The 24,777-nt window shown below is 39.0% G+C and overlaps 1 protein-coding gene across 2 annotated transcripts in view; it reads right to left on the reverse strand.

Annotated features, from left to right (window-relative positions):
* spred1 (sprouty related EVH1 domain containing 1) overlaps nt 1–24,777 on the reverse strand; it is a 91,668-nt gene that overhangs the window by 49,893 nt on the left and 16,998 nt on the right. For both annotated transcript variants that reach the window (XM_069916642.1, XM_069916641.1), the window contains exon 2: nt 13,150–13,324. In XM_069916642.1, coding sequence (XP_069772743.1) covers nt 13,150–13,324 — 175 coding nt within the window. The remainder of the gene's footprint in view (nt 1–13,149; nt 13,325–24,777) is intronic.

A 24,777-nucleotide genomic window follows, 5' to 3' on the forward strand; every position in this document is an offset into this window, starting at 1 on the left:
ACCACAATTAAAAGCCTTTTAAAAACTAGTCAAATACTCATAAATACTTTTCCTTCAACTAGCAGTATGTCCTCCACTCTGACCTAATATTCATGAATATCAATTGTCATATATATCTTGTACAATGTATATATGCACTGAAATTCTAACTTGCTGCAGCTGAACAGATAATTTGTAAAATATAACTAAAAACTTAATTAAAGAGACATTAAATATAAATACAAAAAAAACATTTAAAAGTCATTGTTATCCTTAAGCATTAGAAATGACATCAATAGAGCAGCCTTTTTGTAGTATTGGAGCAACATGTGGTTCTTTATGATGTTGGCTAACTTCTTGGGGGTAACACCTCACAAAGATGCATTCAATGGATGGGAAGTCTGAGCCTTGGCAACATTTGTTATCTTCTGGAGCCTTCTACTTTCCTGGGCACACAAATGCCCAAACCAGGCTGAGATGGAACCTGCCTATATATTTTCCACAGTGCACCTTTAAAAGTAATTGATGATGTTACGTAAACTGCCAGACTCCTTAGAAAATAAATGCACTGGCATGCCTTTTTCACAGTTTCCTCGATGCGCTGGCTCCATGAAAGCTCTTCTGAAATTGGACTCTCAGGAAATTGAAGGTTCTAACCCTCTTTAGCTCCATCTCATCAATACATACAGTGCATTGTCCCTCAGCCTCTCCTTCCTAAAATCAATAATAAGCTTAGTCTTGGTGTGCTTGAGAGCAAGATTGTTGTTCTCCATTCTATTTTCTGACTCATCATTTCCAGTGATTCGGCCAACAATAATTTTCAAATGAATTCCATGATTCTATTCATTGTCATTATATTAAATATACATGAGCCACATTGCCAGGAAGTTCTTCACTTTTGCAATTGCTAAATATAGTAAGTACTGTTATTACATTCTAAATAGTGTGTACATGTCTGCCTGAGTGAAGGGATGAGCATGGATTTATACACTATCTAAATAGCATAAAGTATTTTATGATTTATTCTCAGAATAACTTTCCCTTTTAAATACATTCTGATAGTCTTTACAGAGTTGGGTCAAAAATGACACATATTGAGTCCTGAATAGCAAAGATTTTGCAGTATTCAAATAGAACATGAATCTGGTAAAATGGTGTAGGGTTGGATGGGCTGTGTTAATTAATGATAGTCTGAGTAATAAAGAGGGATAATCCACATTCTGGATGCCATGACATAGAAGTTGTTTGGAGGAAAAAAGTAAAAATATAATAACAATGAAAACCAATCATAGAGTGAAACAAGAAAATATGTAGATGCTGGGGACAAGTGCAATGCACAAATGTGCAAGGGAAACTCAGTTGGTTATGCAGCATCCATCCATAAGAATACTTCCTTATTCGGGGCAAAACAATGGAAGTTGATGTCACTTCCACCCCACACAACTGCTGACATCAGCATGGACCTTTTAAGCGTGCGAGTTTGAATCAGTAAATCAGTTGGTTTGAAACTCTATTCGATTCAGCGTGTTTCTTCCACTCGCGGTGGCCGATAGCCACAGTAGCTTTAGCCTGCTTTTATTCTCATTGTTGCTCGATCTGTTCAACCCATTAACATTAAAATTTACAAACTTCATCACTTTACTCATCTAGACAAAATGCAATAAATCCCCTTCCATTATCTCCTCCCGCAAGTCTCCACTAATTCCAATGAATAATGCTTCATGTATCAGCATTTACCCCCTCCTACAATCCAAAAAAAGAAATACAAATAAAGATACAAAAAGTATATGATTACATAGTGATATTTATGATAATATAAAAGAAAACCCTCCCAATATAAAACACTCTCTCCATTTTACGGGTCATAACCAAGGTCACAGATGTACACATAATCCTGCAGTAATCAGCACCCTCCACTCCCTTGGTATATTCAATACACAAGATTTAATCATTTTATTAATTAAAATTTAATCAATTAATTAGTTAACCACAATTAAAATAGCTTCCCAGAAATCAAAAGAAATGAGAGAAAGAAAAAAAAAGAATATTTCTTCAATTTCTTCCATCTCACTTATAAAATTGGAGTAAATAAAAAGTTAATTGCATCAAAGACACAGCGTCTTCTAGAGACTGGACTTCAGGAAGACTCCAAGTGAATTCTTCCACTTCAAAAGAGTTCACAAACAATCTATTCTGTTCTCCCAAAACAAAAATCTTCAGTCATAGGGTAACGAAGAACAAATTTATACCCTTTATCAAAAAGGACCTTCTTTTCTTCAACAAATCTTCACTCAAATCGAGATAGAACAAAATTTTATCCCATTCCCATAGGAATGGGCCTTGTCGATCCCTTGCTCCTTTCACAGCAAGACTTTTTTTTAAAAATTCTCTATCTCGATAATGCAAAAATTTTATTAATATAGAATGTGGCCTTTGATTAGGGAGAGGGTTTGGCCTCAGAGCTCTAGAAGTTCTTTCAATTTCAATTATATTTTCAAAATTCTGTTCTCCTAAAACTTTAGGGATCCAATCTTGAAACAAATTACATCTGAATCTTTTTTTTCTGATATTATTTCTTCATCTGAAATTCTACAATTCATCACTTTGTCTAAAATCTTTTGATTTACAGTGATTAAGCCAGTGGCTGTATTCTCCACAGGAGACACCCTGTCTTCAACATGTTGTAAATCATCCTGTACTCTTGTAATTTTCTCATCCATTTTCTCCAACTTTTTCTTCATTTTATTCACTACATCTAGCATTTTTTTAATTTGTTCTTCCCTTTCAACCTTCAAACATTTTTTCATTTCACCTTTCATTACTTTAAACCGAACCATTATCATTGTGGAGAACTCCTACTTTAATCTATGGATTAATTTTCATCTCTTCAATTACTTCCTCCTTGCAAATCTTCTTCTACATCTTCAGTCAATGATCCTTCTCTGGAGTCCGATTCTGCTTCCTCAGGGGCTGAGGTCAAGGTCCCCGACTTTTCAGTAAGTAACTGCTTTTCTCCAAGTAATGCTTTGTGTATGGTTGGACCATGCATGCTCGAGAAGCCTCAGGTCCCTCTCCGACACCATTTCTCATTGTAGCGGATGGGACACGCCAGCAGAGGTCCCTTCCAGAGGCTCATGAGATCAGGAGGCAGCGTGGACTCCAGCTCCATGCTTCACATCTTTTTTCTTCTTGACTTCCTGTCGGGCTCCAGAAGTTTTTTTTCTTTTTTCTGAGGTATTGTAGAAATTAAGTCGAAGGATGTAAATATGTTTTGAAGATATTATTGGAATTAAAACAGTACTTATTCAATACTCATTAAAGTAATTTTCCAAGAGAGTCAGGAGCCTATGTGTTGATCCTTTCTTCAACACATTTGTGTATTGCATAGAATTGGCAAGAATAATAAAAAGAATTAATTTCCTACACCAACTTTGGATGGAAAAGTTGGTGTAGGAAATAAAACTGGCCAGAAAAATAAAAACAGAGAAAAAGAGTTTGTACAGATTTTAGAAAGAGTTCACAAAATGAGCATTTTATCCTATAGAAATCCAGACAATGGAAAGAAAGGAGATAATTAAATAGGTATTTTGTATCAGTATTCAATATAAAGGACACCAGTAATGTTGCAGAATGGTTCTAAAATCAGGAAGTGAAATAGGAGGAAGGAATTCAGAAAAATCACTGCAACCTGATGGACCTTAATTACTGAATGAAACTGTTGATATGCTGCTTTAACTTTGCAAAATTACTTTTATTTGCAGAAAATACCATTAGATCGAATAGCAACTCTAACTCCCTTATCGGAAAAGGCAAGGAGTCAAAAAGCAGGAAACTGTAGACAGTTAAATTAACATCTGCGATAAGGGAAATTGCTTGAAACTACTATTAAATACATAACAGGCCATTTAAAATTCAGTGTGACTTTAAAAAGTCAACACTATGTGAAAGGGAAATAATCTTAGATAACTTATTGGAAGTCTTGAACATGAACAATGGGTAAGCTGACCCTGTGTATTTCCAAAAGGCATAAATGTATCATGTCAAAGGTTATTGTGGGAAAATTATAAAGGGATGAGGCAGAAACTAATGAGAATAAATTGGAAACAGATGTTTAAGGGTGTAAGCACAGAAGTGATGTGGAGGAAATTTAGGGACAAATTGGGCAGGGTTCAAGATAGGTTTGTCCCAATGTGACAAGGAAAAGATGGTAGGAAAAGGGAATGGTGTCAGACAGCTAATCAAGAGGAAGAAGGAAACACATCAAATATAGGAAGCAAGAAACAGAAGGGCTCATAAGTATTATCAATGGCATTGTCAGGGACCGTGTTAGGGAACTAGAGCTGCAGCTCGATGACCTCAGGCTGGTTAGGGAAACAGAGGTAGTCATAGACAGGAGTTATAGCCAGGTGGTCACGCCAGGGCCACGGGAGGATGAAAGGTGGGTAACTGTTAGGAGAGGGACAAAAGAACGTAAGGTGCCAGAGACGAGCCCTGTGAATGTAACCTTCAGCAATAAGTACGCCTCTTTGAGCACTGTTGAGGGGGACATCAAGGTTGGGGGGAGTGACAGTGGCTGTGCCTCCGGCACAAGGTCGGCCCCTGTAGCTCAGAAAGGGAGGGAAAGGAAGAGGAGGGCAATTGTGGTAGGAGACTCCATAGTTAAGAGGACGGATAGGGGATTCTGCGGACGCAGCAAGGAGAACCGGATGGTGGTTTGCCTCCCTGGTGCCAGGGTCCGAGATGTTGCTGCTCGTGTCCCAGATATCCTAAAGTGGGAGGGACAGGAGCCAGAGGTCGTGGTACATGTAGGTACCAATGACATAGGGAGAATTAGAGAAGAGGTCCTAAAAAGTGAGTACAGGCAGTTAGGTAGGGAGTTAAAAAGAAGGACCGCAAAGGGGGTAATCTCTGGATTACTCCCTGTGCCACGTGACAGTGTGAATAGAAATAGAATGAGGTGGAGGATTAACACGTGGCTGAAGGGGTGGAGTAAGGGGCAGGGTTTTAAGTTTCTGGATAACTGGGACCTTTTTTGGGGGAGATGTGACCTGTACAGTAAGGACGGGTTACACTTAAATCCCAGGGGGACCAGAATCCTGGCAGAGGTATTTGCTAGGGCTACTCAGGATCCTTTAAACTAGAATGGTTGGGGGGAGGGAACAAAATAGTACAGAGCAGTAAGGAGAAGGTTAGAATGAAAACAATGAAAGTTTGTAATAAGTATTTGAATATGGATGGGCAGGTGATAGAGAAGGGAAATGCTCTGGAAGAAGATGAAGGGCAATTGTCAGGAAAAGTAAATAATGTTGTTCTTCAAGATGAGGGAAAACAGGGATTAAAAAATGGGAAATCCCTGAAATTCATATATTTTAATGCCAGGATTATTGTAAAAAAGGTGGATGAGCTGAAGGTGTGGATTGATACTTGGAAGTATGATGTGGTAGCGATTAGTGAGACATGGTTGCAGGAGGGATGTGATTGGCAACTGAATATCCCTGGGTTTCGTTGTTTTAGGTGTGATAGAGTCGGAGGGGCAAGAGGAGGTGGGATTGCATTGCTTGTCAGGGAAAATATTACAGCGGTGCCTAGGAAGGATAGATTAGAGGGCACATCCACGGAGGCTATTTGGGTGGAACTGAGGAGTAGGAAAGGAGAGGTTACACTTGTAGGGGTGTATTATAGACCACCCGGAGGGGACCGAGACCTAGAGGAGCAAATCTGTAGGGAGATAGTAGATATTTGTGATAAGCACAGGGTTGTAATTATGGGAGATTTTAATTTTCCACATATAGATTGGGAAACACATTTTGTGAAAGGAATGGATGGGTTAGAGTTTGTGAAATGTGTGCAATATAGTTTTTTACAACAATATGTAGAGGTGCCGACCAGAGAAGGAGCAGTGTTGGCAAATGGGATGAGTCAAGTGACGGAGGTTAGTGTTGGCGAGCACTTCGGGTCCAGTGATCATAATGCCATCAGCTTCAATGTCATTATGGAAAGAGAGAAATCAGGGCCAAGGATTGAGGTTTTTGATTGGGGAAAAGCTAGATTTGAGGAGATGCGAAAGGACTTGCAGGGTGTGCATTGGGACAATTTGTTTTATGGGCAGGATGTAGTAGAGAGATGGAAGTCTTTTAAAGATGAGATTTTGAGAGTGCAAAAGCTTTATGTTCCTGTTAGGTTAAAAGGAGGGGCAAAAGGTTTGAAAGAGCCGTGGTTTTCAAGGAATATTGGAAACTTGGTTCGAAGAAAAAGGGAGGCGTACATTAGATATAAGAAGCATGGAGTTAAGGAGATGTTTGAAAGATACATTGAATGTAAGAGGAATCTTAAGAGAGGAATTAGGAAAGCTAAATGAAGGTACGAGAAAACTATGGCAAGCAGGGTGAAAACTAATCCAAAAGAGTTCTACAAATATGTTAATGGTAAGAGGAAAGCTAGAGACAAAATTGGTCCCTTAGAAAATCAGAGTGGAAAACTGTGTGTGGAACCTAGAGAAATGGGGGAGATATTGAACAGTTTCTTTTCTTCGGTATTCACTAGAGAAGGATATTGGGAGATGTGGGATAAAAAAAGCAAATTGGGTAAATATGGGGAATATAGAGATTACAAAAGGTGTAGTTTTAAGGCTTTTGAAGAATATAAAGGTGGATAAGTCTCCGGGACCAGACGGGATCATCCCCAGGACATTGAGAGAAGTGAAGGGGGAAATAGCAGAGGCTCTGGCGGTAATTTTTCAAATGTCATTAGATATGGGGATAGTGCCGGAGGATTGGCGCATTGCGCATGTGGTTCCGTTATTTAAAAAGGGTTCAAGGAGGAAGCCTGGCAACTATCGGCCTGTAAGGTTGACGTCTGTGGTAGGTAAATTAATGGAGAAAATTCTTAGAGATAGTACTTATAAACATCTGGATAGACAGGGTCTGATCAGGAGCACTCAACATGGATTTGTGGGAGGAAGGTCATGTTTGACCAATCTGATTGAATTTTTTGAAGAGGTGACTAGGAATGTGGATGAGGGTAGCGCAGTGGATGTTGTCTATATGGACTTCAGTAAGGCCTTCGATAAGGTACCACATGGAAGGTTAGTTAGGAAGGTGCAGTCTTTAGGTATAAATTTTGAGATAGTCAAATGGATTGAACATTGGCTGAAAGGGAGAGGCCAGAGAGTGGTAGTGGATAATTGTCTGTCAGGTTGGAGGCCGGTGACCAGTGGTGTGCCTCAAGGATCTGTATTGGGCCCATTGTTGTTCGTTATATACATTAATGATCTAGATGATGGGGTGGTGAATTGGATTAGTAAATATGCAGACGATACTAAGATAGGTGGAATAGTGGATAATGAAGAAGGTTTTCAAGGATTGCAGAGGGATTTGGGCTGCTTAGAAAAGTGGGCTGAAAAATGGCAGATGGAATTTAATGCTGATAAGTGTGAGGTGCTTCATTTTGGTAAGAAGAATCAGAATAGGACATATGTGGTAAATGGGAGAGCATTAAGGAATACAGAAGAGCAGAAAGATTTAGGAGTGACGGTACATCGTTCCCTGAAGGTAGAAACTCACGTGAATAGGGTGGTGAAGAAGGCTTTTAGTATGCTGGCCTTTATCAATCATTGCATGGAATATAGGAGTTGGGAGGTGATGTTGAGATTGTATAAGACGTTGGTGCGGCCTAATTTGGAGTTCTGTGTGCAGTTCTGGTCGCCTAATTATAGGAAGGATATAAACAGAGTGGAGAGAGTGCAGAGAAGGTTTACCAGAATGTTGCCTGGGTTTAAGCATCTGGAGTATGGGGAGAGATTGGACAGATTGGGTCTTTATTCTTTGGAGCGTAGAAGGTTGAGAGGGGATTTGATAGAAGTATTTAAGATTATGAAAGGGATAGACAGAATGGATGTGGATAGACTATTTCCGTTAAGAGGTGGAAAGTTTAAAATAAGAGGACATGAGTTAAGAATTAAGGAGCAGAGGTTTAGAGGTAACATGAGGGGGAACTTCTTTACTCAGAGAGTGGTAGCTGTGTGGAATGATCTTCCGGGAGAAATAGTGGTGGCGGAGTCAATTGTATTATTTAAGAAAAGGTTGGACAGGTATATGGATGAGAGGAAGATGGAGGGTTATGGGCATTGTGCAGGGAGGTGGGATTAGAAAGGGGTGTTTGGTTCGGTGCGGACTAGAAGGGCCTAATGGCCTGTTTCCGTGCTGTAATTGTTATGTTATGTTATGTGGTAGTTAGGAAAGAGCTTAAGAAAGGACTTAGGAGAGCTCAGATAGGGCATGAGAAGGCCTTGGCCTGTAGGATTAAGGAGAACCCCAACGTGTTCTATGAGTATGTGAAGAACAGAAGGATGACAAGAATGAAAGTGGCACTGCTAAAGGATAAAGGAGCCAACATCTTCCTGGTGGCAGAGGTGGTTGGGGAGATCGTAAATGAATATCTTGAGTCAGTATTCACAACAGAAAAGGACCTTGATCACAGTGAGATCGAAATTGAACAGGCCGGTATGCTGGATAATGTGGAGATTAAGGAAGCACAAGTATATACTAATTTTTCAACTGATCAAATGACATTAAACTTTTCTTTTCAAAACAATCACTATTCTGGTAATTCCCTCATTAGACCAAGTATTAAAAAGTCAGTTGTTCATTGTAAAAGGAATGTCTATTTTGAATCAATGGCATTTTAGGTTATCTCATAATTACTCATTCCCTTTTCAACATTTACCATATTTGATATATTGAACAAATTTATTATAAAGCAGCACAAATGAGATTTCTCTCTTCCTTCTTTGAAAAGGGAGAGAAACCAACGTTGATTGAAATAGAGATGGATAAAATAGGAAAACAATGCCTAGAGATTTTATATACAAAAGGGAGAAGAGGGATACTCCATTGTTGAAACATTTTATTAACATTACCCCTTTGATCACTGAACTACCCTCTTGCCTCCGTCATAGTTAATACTTCAGGTGATGTCTTTATGGAGTTTCAGGATTTTCCTCAATCCTACTTGCCAAGCTCATGGCATGAAACTTTTTGCTTTCTTAATGTCTTTCTTTAAGTCCTCTCTTAGAAACCCCAAGCCTCAAAGTTTGCTGATGTCTGGAAGAATCCTGAGAAACTGATAAGAATGTGGGGACAACAAAATCAATTAGTGTAGGATTAGTGGAAATGTGTGGTTCTGCGCTATGATTCTGTGACATAGATTGCCCAGAGGTTACGAGGGAAATAATGACGGGATGTGGTTAACAACTAAAAAAAGCACAGGGGGCTCAAGAATTAGACAAGTTACTGAAGACAACAAGTATTGACCGAAAGAGCGATAAGTCTGAGTGTTGGGATAGAAGCATGGCTACATGGAATATGGGTGACAATTTCGATCTCACTGTGATCAAGGTCCTTTTCTCTTGTGAATACTGACTCAAAGTATTCATTTACAACCTCCCCAACCTCCTCTGCCACCAGGAAGATGTTGGCTCCTTTATCCTTTAGCAGTGCCACCTTCATTCTTGTCATCCTTCTGTTCTTCACATACTCATAGAACACGTTGGGGTTCTCCTTAATCCTACAGGCCAAGGCCTTCTCATGCCCTATTTGAGCTCTCCTAATTCCTTTCTTAAGCTCCTTCCTGGCTACCATATACTTCTCATGAGCCCTTCCTGTTTCTTGCTTCCTATATTTGATGTGTTTCCTTCTTCCTCTTGATTAGCTGTCTGACACCATTCCCTTTTCCTACCATCTTTTCCTTGTCACACTGGGACAAACCTATCTTGAACCCTGCCCAATTTGTCCCTAAATTTCCTCCACATCACTTCTGTGCTTACACCCTTAAACATCTGTTTCCAATTTATTCTCATTAGTTTCTGCCTCATCCCTTTATAATTTTCCACAATAACCTTTGACATGATACATTTATTTGCCTTTTGGAAATACACAGGGTCACCCATATTCAGTTGTAAAAAAGGGAAGAATTTGGAATTGGGCATGGGAAAGTAGTGGACCCAGATTGTAAATGCAAGTCAGGGGATGTATGGTTTAGGAAGGTGTCAATTCAGTTATAGTTTAAATGAAAAAAAATGACTATTGAAAAATAACAGGTGCTTAGGGTGCAGGTCATCATAGAGGTGATAAGATTAAGCCTTGGACTTTATCTGCTGAGTATTTCCAGCATTTATTGTAAATGAGATGAATGCAATTACTTCAAATTAATTAGGTGTTTAGAAACAACTAAGCAACATAAAGAATGAGAATACCTAATACACGAGTCACAAAAATCAGCCAAGATACTTTCAGCCAAATTTACAAATTTTAAAACAGCAGTAAAACAGCCTGTCAAGTGGCAAAGACAGTTTAGAAAACATCAACAGGATAGCAATTTATAATAGAGTAAACCCCTGGAATCCATATACTATGGGGATTGGTAGATGCCAGATCTGTGTATTTTCTGGTTGTTTGAGATTGAATGTTGCGTGATTGGTACCAATTTCAAACTTTCATATTTTTTACCTAATCGTTTTCCTTGACTTTTTTTTGCTGGTTGTTTGAAGCTTCGGTTTCTTGAATTCCAGGTAACAGAGGTTTACTGTATTCAAAATAGGATAGAGACTCTAATCAAATAGAACTGACTTCTAGTCTGTTTCTACTTCTCACATTTACTGGACATGTGGCTTGAAGCTACAAGTTAAAATGACCAATCAATGCAGTAATGGAAAACAAAGTTGAGAGTGGAATCTCCCTTACCAGCTTCACATCCCTTTCCACATTAAAGAATTAAATATAAATAAAGCCAGATTTTGTAAAACTTAGCAATCAGAATATCAACATATAATAAAGTGGAACTCTTGCAGATTTGGCTTGAATTAATTAATAATATCAGTTTAAGTAGTGGGCTATTGGCAAATTATTTGGTCAAACAAAAACTTGATTAGATAAACGTAATTAAAGAATGAAATGAAACATTTGATTTCCAGATAAACATGGAGTATGGTTTTCAATCATAGCTCGCTGTGAAAGAGGGACCGAAAAGAGATGTAATCACAAAGGTAAAAGATAAACTTCATAAAGCTAGAAACTTTTTGAAAACCACTTGTAGCACTTCAAAAATGTCAAAATTAAGATACCAAAAGACATGGAGAACATTTTTAATTATAGTAATGACCAGCAGATCTCCCGTGGCTACTTGGTGAATCATAACGCACAGATACCATTAACAAAGGAAATTACAGGCAGAAAGAACAAGAGGAAACATGTAATACCCGCAGGAAGTATGCAGTGTATGCAATAGTTTCAGTATAATTTATGAACATGCACCTGAGTGCACATGTACAATGTAGCTAATTTTCTATTTAATTCTCATCCTTCTACATTTTTAGTTGCTTTGCATTTATATTCAATTCCAATACAACCTAATCTCCCTCTGCTCTTTTGCTTTATCATACTTTCTGCCTTTCCTTTTGGTTTAGGTACTTTGTTGGATCTCAGAAATAAAAATGAACCCAAGAGCTGAATTGTCGAGGCAAAATGAAAACAATATCAAAGTAACATTTGCCCAATTGTGTCATGAAGGAACCTTGCAAAAGTAATGTCACACCACAAACAAAGGAAAATGGTTGCGCTTGTTGGCGGTTAACAGAGCAAAATTCCTCAAGGCAATGTCCTGTGGCTAATAACCTTCAACTGCTTCATCAAGGTCAGAAACAGTGATATTCTTTTATAGCTCCAATATTCAATTCCATTCTCAGTTCTTCAGCAAATAAACCAGTCCATGCCAGCATATAACAAGGGAATGGCTGGTAAGTAGCAAATTGCATTCGCATCAAAGTAATTGGTTGTCCTTCTCCAAAAGGACAGCCTCACTACCTATCCTTGATATCCATTGGTACCATTGCTTAACTTGCCAGCATAATCCAAGAGCTCATAACTCACAAGAGGCTCAAAGGAATCAGTCATGAATATTGCAAGAACAGATAAATACTGATATCTTTAATATCAAGTAATTCACTTCCTGACAATTCAAACCTTTGCATCATCAACAATGTTCAAATCAGGTGGGTGATGAATCACATCTGCCTACCATCCCTCCAACTACATTTCTTTTTAAAAGATTCCATAACCTGTATCCCTTTGTTCCCATCACCACCTCCCAGCCTCTGTCATTTTCTCTACCCTCCATGTCCATCAACCCACCTCATCTGGATCCACCTACTGCTTACCAGCTCTCCTATGTAAAGTGGAAATAGCCAGTATAAAAAAAAGGTGAGGGGGAGATTTCCACTTTACACTCCCAGTCCTGTTGCCAGGTCTCAATCGGAAACATGGATTATCCTTTTCCTCCTCAGATGCAGGCTGACCTGATGAGTTCCTCCAGCGGGTTTTTTTTTCCTGTCCCTTCATTGTTTCTATGCCCAAAACCTAAATTTCCTCCCCTTCAATATAGTAAGTACATTTACCAGATAAACAGCAGCATTTTACAAAGATATTTCAACACCATTCTCAAGTGTAATATGGAATGGGCTTTGTGCAGATGATGGTTAAAAAAAAGAAATGGAAAAATAGTAAAGGCTGGATAAGACAGAAAAACAGGTTTGGAGATATGTGGAGAATACATTAATGAAAGATATCACATTGACAGAAGATTAAATTTGACGACCACATTCTGTTGTCAGAACGACTGTCAGCTTAAAGTTTTGACGTTTGTAGTATGCAGTGTTTCAGAGGAGAAAGATATTAAGCTTGGCTTGCTGTATTATCAAAAGAGAAAACAATAATGCAAGAAATTGAAGAGGGTATTTAAAGGCATAATGTCATATACACTGAAATTCAAAATCTCAGGTGTTGCAATAGTCAAGGCAATTCATATTTTATGTCTCAAAAATCGCACACAACCCTCTCGTTCTACTAAATTCTACAAATGCTGAATATTTAACTTTTTAAAATATAAAGAGCTATTATTTAACAGGGGGCCACTTGAAAAATACCAAGGTGTGTAAAATAATACTACATAAACACACATTCTATTCATATGGGCAAAAGTATTCAACCCACACAAAAACTAAGTAATTTGGATAATAGTTATTGGAAGTTTTATTCCTTACCATGCCCAAAATAATAATTCAACATTGGAAACACATCATCACAACTTAAAACAAATGTTAAAAATGTTATTTCCTACTGTTTTGTCCCGGAGCCTTTCCCCGTGGATAAGAAAATCATCACAACCACAGTCATCCGGATGAACTTTAAAAACTGTGACACAGCTGAGGCCGCCCCCTCCTAGAGGCACCCATCCTCCACTCGAGTCATCACGGGTCATCACCACTGCTCGCACACGTGCAAAGTAACTAGCACTGCAAAAAGAAGGCCAAACATTAGTGTTTCTTCATTTTATCTCCACTTGCGTTTTCTTCCCAGGTTGCACAAAGTTACAGTCAAAACGATTTGCACGGGTGTTGAGGTGGAGTCAATGACCCAAACACCAAACATCACTTACTCAGAACAATGTGGCTGAAATCAGGATATTAACAGAATGAGGATTACCACACTGTCCAGGCAAAAACTAAGATACTATTTATAATAATTACAAAAAAATGATATTTAAATAAAAATGGTCTAATTTTGGTAAGTGTTTTCACATAGAACTGAAAGGGAGAGGAAATAACAGTTCAAAGTCAAATAGCAGGTCTTCCACTTATAAGTTAATACCTGCACACCAATTTCCTCTCGAGATAAGAAAATTACAGCGTATTTTCAAACAGCTGAAATTTACATTCAGATTCAATATTCTGAATTGTTATTAACATGAAAACCATTTCCCTCCTATTTTTAATTTTACAAATTCAAATCCAGCTATTACTATGCAAATAATGGTAAAATTCCTTCATACGGCCTGAACAACACAATGCATACAATGCGTACTTAACTCAATTTAACAAAAAAAGGTTCTTTACTATTTGATTTTACGATCTGAAGCTTTTAATGTGTTCATTTCCTCAAACTCATAACAAGGTGATTTGTGCAGGAGTATTTTATATAGGGGCCTCAATGAAGCATTTTAACTTTTCTGGAAGGTGGTGGTGGTAGATTTTTTTGATCCTTGGGTATATTCACAAATAATCTATCTATTTTACTTATTTCTTTGCCTCCTAATTTAAGGGCATTTTTTAAAAAAAAGACTGGGACTGAAACAGCAAGGGACATGTAGACATTCTCGATAAGTAATCTAACATAAAGTCAATGAAAAACTAATTTTCGACAAGTACTTGTATATTCCTAAATTATGTGTGCTCAAGTTGAAGTGATAGAAGCATCATTTTTTATTAACCTCAATTATGATGATACAAGCAATGTGGCATTAGTAGTTTGGAAATGACATGAAATTATCTTAAACCACAAAATACCTTCATTACTAAATGTTATTAACATTAAAAAAATCATTTCCCTCCCAATTATTAAGACGCATATAGAGAGATTTTTGCATAGTAGAGGAATTAAAGGTTATGGAGAACAGAGTAGATACAAGTGGAGCCGAGTCCACAGTCAGATCAACCATGATCCCATTGAATGATGGACCAGGCTCGAATGGTCAGATGCCCAATTTCTGCTCCTCAAGAACTGTATCTCATCATACTCATCTATAAACCCAATAATAAAAAGCTGCTTTATTTTCAAGTAGCTAAACATTTGATTGCTAGTCTATCATTTTTATTAATAAATACAAATGAACAGTCAAGCAAAGAGCATGGAAATGAAATTATTAACATTGGATGAGGCTCCTCTATCCCCTCTGGAGGATCATAAAGTTGGGAAAGCAAAAACATTAAAAAGATATTTCACTACATTTCTTGGACATTTCTCTTCCCAATCCACTACTCAACCTTCCAATAATAACCAAGGAAGTTTCTGCATATCTACCTAAGAAAATGCATCCTCACACTTGTGGGAAACTAGGGAAAAAATTGTTGAAGATCTTGCTGAGATATTTACATCATGTTTGTCTTTTGGTGAAGTGCCAAATGCTCAGAGAGTAGATAATTTTGCACTGTTTTGAACAGTGGTGCATGCAACCAGAGTATCAATGTGGACAAGACAAAGGAGATGTGGATTTCAGAAAGACAAAGGACCACTCCCCACTATACAGTATATCAATGGCTCTGTTGTAAAGCGAGTGGGGACTACAAAATCCCTTGGTGTCCATTTGAAGGACAACCTATCCTGGACCCACAACACCTCATTGGTTAGGAAGACACAGCAGTGCCTTCACTGCCTAAGTGAGGAGGTCAAGGTGACCAGCCACCACCCTAACAATGTTCTACAGTGCACAATTGAGAGTGCCATGGCTGACTGCATCATAGTGTGGTATTGTAGGTGCAAAGCATCAGATTGGAGGTCAGTACAGAGGGTGATTAAGACTGTTGAGAAGATCACTAGGGACTCCCTTCCCTCTATCGATGATAACTACAGGGAGCAGTGCTCAAAGAGGGCTCAGAGAATCATCAATGACCCTTATCATTCAGCAGCAGTATCTTTGAGACACTACCTTCAAAGAAGAGGTACACGAACAGTACCTGGAAACAGTGCTTGGAAACAGTTTCTTCCCACAGGCAGTCAGATTGTTGAAATATCCTAAAACTTGTTAAAAATATATACTTATATATTTAATTACATGTTGCTTGCGTGAAAGGTGTGCTGTGTGCTTGCACTATAGTCCACACATATGTTGTTTTCTCAGGTAGTAAATGTATAATCAGTTGACAATAAACTTGAACTTCAGCATTTGGATAATCAGGGACTGATTGGAGGTAGTTAACACAGCTTTGTGCAAGGCAGATAGCATGTCACAAATCTGATAAGATTTTTGAAGAGAATTGAAGAAGTTAGAACATGGACATTATAAATATGGACTTTAGCAAGGTCTTTGAAAATGTCCCACATAACAGGCTAGTGTGGAAGGGTTACATCACTGGGAAACCAAGGGAGATGGCTCACTGGATTCAAACAAAAACACTATGGTGAAGAAACTCTGCAGATCGAACAGCACACTTTATATAATAAAAAGATACATAACTAACATTTTGGGCCTGAGCCCTTCATCAAGGTATGAGTTAAATTTAGGCAGATGTCTGAATAAAATTGTGGGGGGGGGGGGGGTGGAAGGCAGGGAGAGAAGCACAGCCAAGACATAATAGGTGGATAACGGAGGGCACAACAGCAAAAAGTGGAGGGGGGTGGCTGTGTGAATGGAGAAAGGGGTGGAGAGATGGAGGAAAGGAGACAGATGGATAGGGTAGAGAGGGAGAACGTGAAGCAGTCTAGCAGAAATCAGAGAAGTTGATGTTAATGCCTCCCAGATGGAGGGTGCCCAGACAGAATATTAGGTGTTGCTCCTCCAATTTACTGGTGGCCTTGGTTTGGCAGTGCATGAGGCCATGGACACATATTGGTGTGGGAGTGCAGAATTGAAATGATTGACCACTGGGAGATTCCTGTCATTAATTCAGACGGAGCAAAGGTGCTTTAAGGACCTTTAAGGATTATGAATATTTTGCATCATCTGAACAGACTACTGTTAAATTTAACTTGCCCAAATCTCAATTCTTTAAGTATTTGCAAGTCCAGCATTTTCTTGAATCACAAATTTCTTAATTTTCCAAGGAGACTGAATCAAATTTTGTAGATGAGTTTTCAGCTTAATGCCTTCTTTTAAAGGTTTAATATCTAATATTTATGAGAAATTATGTTTAAATCAGACTTCGTTTAAACAGGATTTAAGTTTGATTATATCGAATGTGGATTGAGACACAATTCTTAAGTTGGTTATTAGGTCTTCATTATGTGCTCAACATTGTCTATTACAATTCAAAGTAGCACATAGAGTACTTTTGACTAAGGCTAAATTGTCTCGTTTTTATTCTGATATGACTCCCTGATGTGACAGATGTAAGAGTGGAGAAGCATCATTAATTCATATACTCTAGTCTTGTCCTGGTCTAGAAAAATACTGGAGAGGTTTTCCATACTCTATCAAAAATTATCAGTATAGATTTAACACTAAACATTTTGGTGGCCCTCTTCAGTACAATGGGAGGTAATGATTCTTTATCTCTGGTTCAGAGACATGCTATTTCTTTTGCCTCTCTTTTGGCAAGGCATGCAATTTTCCTTAAATGGAAGGATGCTGCCCCACCTACTCATGATCAATGGTTGTGTGACATCATGCCCTGTTTGAATAGAAGATTTGTTATTCAATTTATAATTCCGATATAGGATTCCAGGTTATTGGGGTTATTTATGACTCCGTATCTTACTTTATAATTTTACTCCAATGTATGGTAATTAAATTGTCTAACTTGTATCTTTTTCAAGTTCTTTATATTAATTTATTTTACCTTTGTTTTTCTTTTAATGCCAATCATGTATAGCATCTGGCAACATGGTGAGGTAAGGGGTTTGATTTTTTTTCTCCTTTACTATTTTCTTCTTTCTTTTTTTGCATTATTAGTTTTTTTCTAAAAATGGTGTATATTATTTAGAATATGAATTATGAATATGATTTACAATTTATGTACGTTAGTGTTAAATGGAATGTCTTACTTAGTTTGCGTAACTGTCCATATCATCTTATTGAATTGTAACCTTTTTGTTTGTATGTTTATTAAAATAAATAAATATTTTTAAAAATCTTCAATTAAAATCAGTGCTCTGACTTGCCATTCCATCATTTTCCCATCATTCAAATTAAACTAACTGGTTTGTAATTCTTTATCCTTTTTGTTTTGTAAAATGAACAACACTCACAGTCCACCTGTCTGTCCTCTGGCAACATTCTTGCAACTAGGGAGAATTTTAGAATTATAGCCAAAACCTCCTTTGCTTCTTTTAATAGCCTAGAATATATTTCATCATGTCTAGCCATTTATCCATTTTCAAATAATCCAACCATCATAATATTTTCTCTTTCATTATCTTAACCCTTTGCCCATTTCACTCCAGGTATTAAGATAAACTCTATTTCCTTTTATTCCAGTTGCATGAACAAGGAAAAGTGGCAAAACAAATTCACAATTTTTCAACTGGGACAGGCTTTCCTTCACGAAAATCAAACCTGCTGTTGGACTAATTACCTGTCACAATTCCCTACTCAAAAGTATGACACACCATGTTAAAGTAAAAACACTATTTCTCAAATTCAGCCATTGAGAAATCCTAGTAGTTAGAACTTCCTGCTGCCAACTTTAATTTCTGCTTCTTTTGAGAGCATCACTCGCTGTAGCAAAATGCACAGAAGATGAAGATAAAGAACAAATAAAAACAATGCAAGGAGGAGATCATGATCTGGAGGATCAAATTTTAAGCAAACTTTATCCACCCAAGGGTGATAATGGGAATTGTGAGTGAGAGTTGTGAGTGAGACAACAAAGGCAAACACACAGCTTTTCATTTAATTCAAAAATCAACACAATATGCTCCACTATTACACACGCTAGTGGCACCTCAACAAGCCTGGTATTTACTTTGATTGTACAAATCAGAAATAGAATCTCAAAAACTCAAGAAACAAGCCATTTATCTTGTTGAAAAAAAATGGTGGTGTCACCCAAAGATAATTTTGCTATAATGCTAAATTCTTGAGAATTATATCAAAGTTTCAAGGTAATTTCAACCACTTTTTTTCCCCCATTTCTGAAACTGGAAAATGGTTCAACTATTTTCCATCAGCTGTGGTGGAAAATCTATTGGTAGATAAAGCTATTCTTTTGTTGAAAATAAATTTTCTTCCAGTACTAACATTTTTAATGAAAAAGCCAAATATCTTTGGCTTGGCTTCGCGGACGAAGATTTATGGAGGGGGTAAAAAGTCCACGTCAGCTGCAGGCTCGTTTGTGGCTGACAAGTCCGATGCGGGACAGGCAGACACGGTTGCAGCGGTTGCAGGGGAAAATTGGTTGGTTGGGGTTGGGTGTTGGGTTTTTCCTCCTTTGCCTTTTGTCAGTAACTCTCTCAGAGACCAATTTTTAATTTTATCAATTTATAGCACAACTTTTAAACAAGAGACTTTGAGATTTTTTCGTTTCTACTTTCAAATGCTATAATAATGTTGATTAGTCTATTCTTATGGAATTTACAACCAATAATATTTACTTCAGCATTTCAACAAACCTGCTACATTTCTCAACTGAGTAATATTAACAGTGATGTTCAAATCAGGATTCCAATACATTTTTTCTCCTTCTGATCAAAGTTATCATATAGCAGAAATAAGCATTTCCTTCTGTCCTTTTGGGAACTGTTCTCATTGCACCACACTCTAGGTTCAATTCTAGTGGCACTTTACCCAAGATTTCTCTGTGAAATTAATTGCATTTGGTATTCATCACAATTAAACCTCAGACTAATTGCAACATGAGACTCACTTTCATGTGTCAATTCAGATTTTTGACAATACAAATTAAAATCTCCAAAAATCAAATGCCCAACAAAATCCAACACCCTCTCCTATCAAATGAGAGTGGAAATAAAGGCTTCTTAAGCCTGGACCTTCATATTACATAATGACAACCACATTAGTGAATATTTGAAGATATATTTTCAATTTTAATTCTTCCAAAATGCCAAAGTTATTTTTCAGTATTCGTTTGATGCTTGGTTAATTTTTCAGAATTCCAGACGAATAGCTCAGAGGAAATCCAGTTAATCTGAAAAAACATCACCTTAAAAAGGAGACGACATTTTAAAAAAATCTTTACCTTTCTGAAATTCTGTGCATTAAAAAAACAAAGCTCATCTGTATCAAGTTAAGAAGTATTGAACCACATGATGCGATCAGCTGCTCTCATTTTGTGGATTTCTTCTGCCTTGACACTTTTCCCAGCAACTTTCAGAATCTCTAGTGCATCATCCTTGCTTGAGGTGTAATGTTATTAGTTTGGCATTTGACCTGTTGATGATTTCACGGGGGAAGGCTTCAGTAATGTGTTTCTCCAGGTCAGACAGGGCGATGGAGCAAAGGAGGGGCCGCACATGAAAAGTGTGCTGCAAGATTGTTTTCAGTAAAGGCTCTGAACACTAAGCTCAAAGTGGCCTTTATTGTATGTAAACCCAACACATGGTGTCAGAAGTGGAGCTGCTTTGAGGCGTTGTCCAAAGGACAGACATCCTGCTTAAAAGCAAAATGAGTAGCATGGAGAATGAGCTGGGACACGTGGAGGTGCCGCAACCGGGAACTGTGGCACCTCTGACAGCGACTTTCACGATTAAACCTCAGGAACCCTTTGACTTCTTGAACCTGCATGAGTGGGAGAAGTGGAGTAGGAAATTTGAGTATTTCAGACTTGTGAGTAACTTGAACAATTCCACCAAAGCTATACACCGGTATACTGCATGGGGGACGAGGGTGATGATGTGCGACGAGGGCTGGATTTAATGAGCGAGCAGCACCAGCGTTACGGTGCAGTAAGGAAAGGTTTCGACACATTTTGTTCCAAAGAAAAACGGGTCAAGTTTAACAGAGAGCAGCCAACGAAAGCAATGGACTCATTCATCACAGCATTGTATGCATTGTCAGAGAACTGTGAGAATGGAGATCTGCATGACAAACTTTTGAGCGACAGATTAGTAGTGGGTCTGAGAGATTTATCACTATCAGAGAGGATGCAACTCAACAAAGACCTCACCTTCACAAAAGCTATCACAATGGCTAGACAGAGGAACTAAAGCAGCAACGGACTGACTTGAGAGGAGAAATGAATACCAGTAAAGTAGCAATAGATGCAGTGCCCATGAAGAGAGGAAAACAGCACAAATACAAAGCCTAGGAACACAACCAACATTTAAGAAAACAGTGCAGAGCAGGGTGAACCCCAAATGTGGTAAATCACCTTTCCACTCAGCATTTCAGTGCCCAGCCAAGAGTGCAGAATGCCACAACTGTAGAAAACGAGGACGTTATGGAAAAGTCTGCAGGTCAACCAGCATAGTGAATGAGGTTGAAGAAGACTTGGATGGACTGTTTCTATGAGAGGTGGCTTCCGGCGAGGAACCATGGATGGCTGACATCAACATAGGAGGCAGTAAGGTAACCTTCAAAATCGACAGCAGGGCCGACGTTATACCCATTCCCGAGCAGGTGTTTAAAAGAGTCATACACGGAGAGGGCAAGCTAGATAAAGCTCAGAAACCACTCTATAGTCCAGGTGGAGAGGAACTGATGGTCCTGGGATCAGCTACTGAAACCCTCTCATACAGAGAGAGGAGTATCACAGAGGACGTCTTTGTAGTGAGAGATCTGCAAGGTGGTGCTACTGAGCAGACCAGCAGCAGTGAGACTCAAGCTCGTAGCCAGAGTTGATGCCATGGACCAAGAGACAGCCAGAAATACATATCCTAAACTCTGTGAAGGACTCGGGTTGGTTCAGAAGCCTTACATGATTAAATTCAAACCCGACGCCAAGGCATTTTCTCTTCAAGTGCCATGACGGGTCCATTGCCACTCGTGTGCAAAGTAAAGAAAGAGCTAGAGAGAATGGAAAATCTAGGAGTAATCCAACATATTGGAGTTGTGGCATGGTGGTAGCCCCGAAAAAGAACAAAGAGGATGTCCGCATTTGTATGGACTTGACACCCCAAATGGGTCAGTGTGTCATGGAAAGTTTATTCTCCTTTCGGTGGACCAAGCCTTAGGCATGCTCACAGATGCACAGTATTTCACCAAGCTGGATGCGAACATGGGCTTTTGGTAGATTCCTTTATCTAAAGAATCAGCTCTCTATACCACCTTTAACACGCCATTTGGGAGTTACTATTTTAACTGCCTTTTGGTATCTCCTCTCCCAAGTACACTTCCAAAACAAAATGCTGACTGAGGTTACTGCAGATCTGGAAGGAGTTGTCTGCTACATAGACGATATCTTCATCTGGGGGACCACAAAGGACCTGCACAACACTAGGGATGTTCTGAAGTAAGCAGAACACTCTCAACTTGTCCAAATGTGAGTTTGGGAAAAGAGAGGTTAAGTTTCTTGCCTCATCTCACCTGACAGCATGAGACCAGACCCAGATAAAACAACAGCAGTGCAGGACACGAAAGAGCCAGAAACTTCCTTAGTATCATGAATCAGTTAGGGATACTCATACCAAACATGGCTGAAAAGGACAAACCACTGAGAGACCTGCTGTCCAAAAACAGAGGACATTTTGCAGCCTTAAGCATGAGCTTTCATCTGCACTGGTCCTTTGGCTGTATGACCCCAACAAGCAATTGAGAATATCAGCTGATGCTTCATCTTATGGGCTAGGAAAAGTGATGCTAGAAAAGAATGGGGACATTTGGTCACCAGTCGCTTATGCTTCCAGGTTGCTGACAGACACAGAGCAGCAATATGCTCAACTGGAAAAGGAGACGCTAGCACTGACCTGGACCTGCGAGAGATTTAGTGATTTAATCTTTGGACTACATTTTGAGTTGGAAGCGGATCACAAACCTCTTGTGAGTCTACTAGGTTGGCAGGCTTTGGACTCGCTGCCACCTTGGATACAGGGGTTCAGGATGCGCTTAATGAGGTACTCTTACACGATCTCACCCACACCTGGAAAAAGCCTCACGACAACTGATACACTCTCTTGCTCCTCACTCAAAGATGGTGCTACATCTGCCGTTAGTGACCTCATGGAAGATATTAATATCTACATTGAGTCTGGCTGGACAATCTCCCGACAAGTGATGGATACCTGACTGAGCTTCGCGAGCAGCTGCATGCCGACAGTGTTTTCACACAAGTCATAAGATACTGTGTTGAGGGTTGGCCAGAGAGGAACCAGCTACAGGGATCAGTCAAACACTACTGGCATGAGAGGGCAGTTCTAAGCATGCATGATGGACTTCTCCTGCATGGCACAAGGTTAGTTATTCCTTCTAACGTGAAAAATTATGTATTTGAGAAAATACACAAGGGCCACCAGGGTGTAGTAAAGTGCAGGGAACATGCCAGTCTGACAGTATGGTGGCCTAGGCTAAGCAGTCAGATAAGTTAGCTTGTCCTTATATGTGGAGAATGTATTAAGGAAAGAACAAGTTCAAAAGAACCTCTGGTACCAACCAAATTTCCAGACAGGTGCTGGCAAAAACTAGGTGCAGATCTATTCACTCTCAAAGATAGTACCTACTTGCTAGTGGTGGGCTATTTCTCTAGATATATAGAAATAGTTCAGCTCAGTCCAACAAGGTCCATAGATGTAACTGTTCATCTGAAATTTATGTTCACATGACATGGCATCCCAGAGACATTCATAAATGACAATGGGCCACAATTCTCTGGACACGAAATGAAGGACTTTGCAATTGATTATGGCTTTGAGAATGTAACCAGCAGCCCTAAATATCCCCAGAGTAATGGTGAGGCAGAAAGCACTGTTTAAACTGTTAAAAACTTGCTTAAAAAGGCCAGCGATCCCTATCGTGCCTTATTGGCCTACAGAGCCACACCTCTGAGCAATGGCTACAGCCCTGCCCAATTACTCATGGGACATTGCTTTGCACCACATTGCCTACCTTTCCAGAAAGGTTGCAGCTGGCTCTTCCAGACCTGCTACAGCTCCATCACAAGAAGAGGGAGAAAAGATGGATGGATGGAAAACATTTCAATAAGAGATATAGAACAAGCAACCTTGCAAAGCTGCCACCTGGAGACAGTATTTAGATCTCAGATATAAGAGTACAAGGCACAGTGACATCCATACACCACAGCCCACGGTCATACCTGGTCAGTGGACTACAAGGAACAGTGAGGAGGAATCAGCACAATCTCATGCTATACCAGCGCCAGAATCCAAGGATGAGAATGTACAGGAGCACCTGCTGGAAGTGGACACTTCTGCAGAAGCAGGTTCAGGGACGCTGTCACCAGCAACAAAATCTTAGAGTATGCTTGGCATCATGAGAACGAAGTCAGGTAGAGAGTTAAATAACCACAGAGACTTAATCTGAGAGAGACTGAAAAAAAAGTTCAAAAGAAATGTGTATTATGAATGTTTTTTGTGTTAATTGAAGTTAACAGAAGCCAGGCTAAGGTAAACTTTGAACTTAAAGTAAGGGTTGTGGGGTAACGTTATTAGTTTGGCATTTGACCTGTTCAGATAGGGTGATGGAGCGAAGGAGGGGCCCCCGCATGAAAAGTACACTGTGGGATTGTTTGCAGTAAAGGTTCTGACTGCTAAGCTCAAAGTGGTCTTTATTGGGTGCATGTGAACCCAATACACCAATCCTGACCAAACAGCATCAATGGTCTTTCAAAGCCACAAAGGCAAGATCCTTCCTCATCATATTGTTAAAACAGCTTCACAACTGCAACACATCACTTTGTCAAGGGAATAAATCCACAGAGACTTAATGCCTTTTAAAAGCACAAAAACACTCAACCTTACACCAGAGAAGGAATGGAAATTGCTGGCCTGGGATGTGCATGTGCATGTAAATCCTCAATAAAGTGGTTTATGCCTATTTGCCACAACTTCCAAATTAATGCCCAGGATGAGGACAAGTTGAAAATAGTCACACTAGCAGCAGGCAATGACAATCTTCAACTGGAGATCATAAATTACCATCGTATAATTTTGAACCAGGGATTTATGCCTTTGGGGTATGCATACAAGGTGAAGGAATATAAATAGTAGGTTACTATATGCATAGGAACACTGGATTTTTTGAATGTATGTCCATGGGTTCATGAGGGTCAAGTCAAGTAACCTTTATTTTTTTGTTCATACCAGACTCATCACATGGTAAAGACGAGGTAGCGTTTCTCCAGGT

Source organism: Narcine bancroftii, chromosome 2 (assembly GCF_036971445.1).
Source record: "Narcine bancroftii isolate sNarBan1 chromosome 2, sNarBan1.hap1, whole genome shotgun sequence".
Lineage (NCBI taxonomy): Eukaryota > Metazoa > Chordata > Chondrichthyes > Torpediniformes > Narcinidae > Narcine > Narcine bancroftii.